This window comes from Dipodomys merriami, unplaced genomic scaffold (assembly GCF_024711535.1).
Source record: "Dipodomys merriami isolate MVZ:Mamm:240054 unplaced genomic scaffold, mDipMer1.0.p SCAF_1070, whole genome shotgun sequence".
Taxonomy (NCBI): domain Eukaryota; kingdom Metazoa; phylum Chordata; class Mammalia; order Rodentia; family Heteromyidae; genus Dipodomys; species Dipodomys merriami.
Window position 1 is genome coordinate 219538 of NW_027202350.1, and position 5695 is coordinate 225232.

General features: G+C 36.3%; 1 protein-coding gene across 1 annotated transcript; it reads right to left on the minus strand.

Moving 5' to 3' along the window:
- Positions 1-1413: 1413 nt before the first annotated feature.
- On the minus strand, positions 1414-3981 carry LOC138814983 (zinc finger protein 717-like). The gene is made up of 2 exons (XM_070004156.1): positions 3028-3981; positions 1414-2559 (listed from the first exon to the last, which is right to left on the minus strand). Exons 1-2 carry the CDS (start codon positions 3979-3981, stop codon positions 1510-1512), a joined length of 2004 nt encoding a protein of 667 aa, XP_069860257.1. The 3' UTR covers positions 1414-1509.
- Between the last annotated feature and the right edge of the window lie 1714 nt (positions 3982-5695).

Here is a 5695-nt window from a genome sequence, read left to right on the forward strand (position 1 = left end):
CCACACACAAAGAAAATGTATTCCCAAATATGAATTCTTTCTGGTTTTCGGAATGTTTCATAAACTTGGAGATGAAAGATGATGAGACAGATTTTATTCTTGTGCACATTTTGTAATAAACAAAGAGTATTATCTTCCAACAGACCTTCCATTAAAAAATGAACTGGAATAGTAATAGTGTTATAATACATACATAGACCACACATATACTGGAAAACTTTTGGGGAGCAGTGGAGAAATTGATGCTCTCATGTCCTTGGATTAAAGCATGATATTTCTTCCCCATCTATCACTACCAAACCAGTCAGGATGATTTGAGTTCAATCTCAAAGGTCCAGAGCTCCTATTTCTGAGAAGTGTTTATTAAATTTCCTTGAACATCCATTCCTCAATATAAAAGACACAAGTCAACAATTTTACTATCTTAATTCTTTGTCAAGCTTGGAAGTAATTTATACCCATCCCTTTGGTCCAACCCCTGAATAATATGAAGGGGCATACTCTACACAATGAGAGGATGAGAAATGTTGGCTCAGTGAGTGGTTTCCCCTTACAACTAGCTTAATTCTGCCATGAGGGATTTCTCTATAATTTACAGAGTTTTCTGCCAAAGGTTTCCCTATGTTTCATTTTTGTGTGAGTGCTCTAATGCTGGCTGAAGGTTCATTTCTTCTTGAAAGACGTCCTCTAATGTTCACTCCACAGTCTGTCTTGTCTCTAGGTCTCTGAAATATGTAGAGAAACCGCTGAAACTTCGGCTAAATATTTGTCTACATTTATTATACTCATATTTTCTCTCCTTATTACGTTCTTGGATGTGCTGAGGACTGACTTCTATTAAAATTGCATATTTGTTAGACCTGTAAGTTTTCTTTTCTCCTATGAGATTCAGTTCTCTGATAAACACTGTGCTATGCTGCCGAAGTGGGATTTTCTACATTGGTATTATTCATACCTTGTCTTTCTTGTCTGTGCTCTATAAACACTCATCCCTGCATGATTACTAAGTGAAGGACTTTTTTGATACTTGTTTCATTTTCTCCTGTGTGTTTTCCGATGAAAATTTAACTATAACTTCTCGAAAATTTCCACATTTTTTATTCATAAGATTTTTCTCCTGTGTACATTCAATTTGGAACCATGAGTTATGCCTTCTTGCTAAAAGGCTGCACATTTGCTACATTCACAAGGCTTCTATCAGGTTTTTGTTCTATCATGCAAACTTATTTTCCTTCCAGGTGAGTCTTTCCATAGTTATCATATTCCTAAGGTTTCTCATGTGGGTGGATTCTCTTATGCTTCCTGAGGTATGAACTCCGGATTAAGGACTTTCCACATTTGTTACATTCATAAGGTCTCTCTCCTGTGCGTATTCTCTGATGAACAGTAAGGTGAAATTTCTGTCTGAAATACTTTCCACATTTGTTACATTCATAAAGTTTCTCTCCTGTGTGTGTTCTTTGATGGACCGTAACCTTAAATACGTGACATTAATCTTAAATACGTCCCTCATTTGTTACATTCATAGGGTTTCTCTCCTGTGTGTGTTCTCTGATGAACAGTAAGGTTTGACTTACATGTGAAAGATTTTTCACACACATTACATTCATAAGGTTTCTCCCCTGTATGTTTTCTTTGATGGACAGTAAGGTGTGATTTTAATCTGAAATACTTTCCATATTTGTTACATTCATAAGGTTTCTCTCCTGTGTGTGTTCTCTGATGAACAGTAAGGTCTGACTTACTGGTGAAAGACATTTCACACACATTACATTCATAAAGTTTCTCTCCTGTGTGTGTTCTCTGATGGAGAGTAAGGTGAAACTTCTGTCTGAAATACTTTCCACATTTGTTACATTCATAAGGTTTCTCTCCTGTGTGTGTTCTCTGATGAACAGTAAGGTCTGACTTATGGGTGAAAGACTTTTCACACACATTACATTCATAAGGTTTCTCTCCTGTGTGTGTTCTCTGATGGAGAGTAAGGTGAAACTTCTGTCTGAAATACTTTCCACATTTGTTACATTCATAAGGTTTCTCTCCTGTGTGTATTCTCTGATGAACAGTAAGGTCTGACTTATGGGTGAAAGACTTTTCACACACATTACATTCATAAGGTTTCTCTCCTGTGTGTGTTCTCTGATGAACAGTAAGGATTGACTTACGGGTGAAAGACTTTTCACACACATTGCATTCATAAGGTTTCTCCCCTGTATGTTTTCTTTGATGAACAGTAAGGTGTGATTTTAATCTGAAATACTTTCCACATTTGTTACATTCATAAGGTTTCTCTCCTGTGTGTGTTCTCTGATGAACAGTAAGGTGTGACTTATGGGTGAAAGACTTTTCACACACATTACATTCATAAGGTTTCTCTTCTGTGTGTATTCTCTGATGGAGAGTATGGTGAAACTTCTGTCTGAAATACTTTCCACATTTGTTACATTCATAAGGTTTCTCTCCTGTGTGTGTTCTCTGATGAACAGTAAGGTGTGACTTATGGGTGAAAGACTTTTCACACACATTACATTCATAAGGTTTCTCTCCTGTGTGTGTTCTCTGATGAACAGTAAGGATTGACTTATGGGTGAAAGACTTTTCACACACATTGCATTCATAAGGTTTCTCCCCTGTATGTTTTCTTTGATGAACAGTAAGGTGTGATTTTAATCTGAAATACTTTCCACATTTGTTACATTCATAAGGTTTCTCTCCTGTGTGTGTTCTCTGATGAACAGTAAGGTCTGACTTATGGGTGAAAGACTTTTCACACACATTACATTCATAAGGTTTCTCTCCTGTGTGTATTCTCTGATGGAGAGTAAGGTCTGACTTATGGGTGAAAGACTTTTCACACACATTACATTCATAAGGTTTCTCCCCTGTATGTTTTCTTTGATGAACAGTAAGGCGTGATTTTAATCTGAAATACTTTCCACATTTGTTACATTCATAAGGTTTATCTCCTGTGTGTGTTCTCTGATGAACAGTAAGGTGTGACTTACAGGTGGAAGACTTTTCACGCACATTACATTCATAAGGTTTCTCTCCTGTATGAGTTCTCTGATGAACAGTAAGTTCTGACTTCTGTCTGAAATAATTTCCACATTTGTCACATTCATAAGATTTCTCTCCTGTGTATGTTCTCTGATGCGAAATGATGTATGACTTCATTCTAAATGATTTTCCACATTTGTTGCATTCGTCAAACTTCAGTTCTTTGTCAGTTCTGTGATGCCTTCTGAGACCTGACTTTTGAGTGGAAAATTTCCTACGTTCTTTGTATTCATAGGGTTTCAATTCTGCTGTTGTTTTAGGTTGGTCAGAATTTAGTTCTGATTTCTTAAAGATAGATTTTGCAAATCGCTTATGCACATCAGGCTTCTCTGGATATTTCCTCTCAGGTTTTGTAAGGTATAAATCCTTACTGAATGATTTCTCACATTCACTACTTCTATACGGACTCTCTCCTGTGTCTCTTTTCTGATGCATAGTGACTGGAAACCTCCCTCCCTGACAAAGTTCTTGGGCAAGAAGAGCAGACTTATCATATTCTTCTCTGTATTCATTATGGTTAGAGGCAGGATCTCTGACACAAAACCAATTATGGGGAAAGAATATCATATCTGAATTTAATATCTTCTCTCCTCCATATTCAAAATATGGACCATAATAATTTTGACTAAAAGCCTCTGAATATCTAAGTGATTGTTTAACTACAGGAGAAACACCAGACATATATGCAGCCGGCATCTTACCAGGCTCACTGTAGTGGAGCATGTTCTGACACTGAATGAACTCGTCTGTCGTCATCCTTAAGGAGTTCTCACCATTCCTATTCAGATACGGCTTTTGTTTTGAGGTCAAGTTAGAATTCGTCACTAATCTCACTCTTTGCTCTATTGTGTTAATATTTGTGACAGCTACGTCATGCAGACATTCATCTGAACCTTCCTGGTAAGTCTTTATCACATGCTCCATTTTTTGAACATCTAAAATGAGTCATATAAAGGAGAAAAAACATAAATAAGATCCAAATACTCCTTAATGTAAAGGTAAAGACATTTTTCCATCTTAACTATTACATATTTTAAAATATTAAAGTAGGAATTAATTTATGAGAAATAAATTTCTTTCACTACAATGTATTGATTAAGAAAGTAATACTCTTCCTTACACCCTTAAACCTGGGAAGAACTCCAGGCCTAGTGTTGTCCTTCAGCTCTTCAGCTCAATGCTAACTCTCTACCACTTGAGCCAAAGCACCACTCCCAGTTTTTTCTGCTTATGTGGTGCTGAAGAATCGAACCCAGAGCCTTATGCATGCAAGGCAAACACTCTACCACTGGTCTACTATAATCAAGAACTCTAATAACAACAGATGCTGGAGGGGATATAGACAGAAGGGAACACTACTGCATTGTTGGGAGTGTAAACTTGTTCAACTACTTTGGAAAATAGAATGGAGGCTCCTCAAAAGACTCCACATAGAGCTCCCCTATGACGTAGCAATCCCATTTCTGTGCATTTACCCAAATGATCATAAACAAGACCATACTAAGGGTATGCTGAGTAGCACAACTATGTTTATTGCAGCATTGTTTACCATAGCTAAGATAAGGAAGCAACACAAATGCCCCTCAGTAGATGAATGGATCAAGAAAATGTGGTATATATACATAATGGAATTCCATGCATTCATCGGAAAGAATGATCTGGCTCCATTTGTTTGGAAATGGAAAGACTTGGAAAAATTATATTGAGTGAAGAAAGCCAGGCCCAAAGAAATATGGGTCCCATGGTTCCCCTTATTTGCAATAACTAGTATATATCTGAGACAAGCAGAAATGGTCAATAAGTTGATGTTAGGCAAAACGAACCCCAAGATAAGGACTCAAATGCTTTTTTTTTCTTGCTTGCTATTGTTTCTAACATATATATATATTTCTTTGTTGCCTTATTTGTCCCTCACCCATGGTATAACCCCTATTTTTACTGTATTTGATGTAGATATAATTTGTTGAGGGGAGGGTGGACCCATTTCAACAATGAGCTGTACAAGATGTTATGTCGAAAAATGAACTTTACACCTTTGGCTGGATGCGGGGACTGGAGAGGAATGATGGGAAGGGATGATAACGGGAAACAAAGGGGGAGGCAACAATGCTTGATAAGAAATGTACTCATTAACTTGCCCAAGTAATTATAACCCCTCTGTACAGTATTTTCACAATAAAAAAAAGAGTAACACTGACAGTTTATGATGGAAAATGTTTTTCTGTGTTTCAGATTTTTCTTCTTTTTGATGTCAGAGGAATTATTTACACAAATCACGAAACTATTTACTGCTAGCTTTTTAACCTGTATAATTTAATATGTAGCATTCTTCGTTTTTTTTCCCAAAAAATTGCTCTGTTTGATCTTAGGGGAATAGATACTTTGTATTGTTTATTTTCTTAAAATAATTTATATGTCTACTTTACTTCTCAAACATTAGGAGAACATTAGTTTCTAACTTTGGAGATTGTACGTTTTTTATACAAACCTTTTCCTTTCACCTGAGAATAAAGTTTATTTCCACATTTCTTCAGTTATAAGTTCTCACTGTGAATTATTTTAAGTATCTTTAGAAATTTTCAAATTTGTTTCCCTCCATCTTAGACAGAATCTCATCACACTTTTAAACCCTCAGACT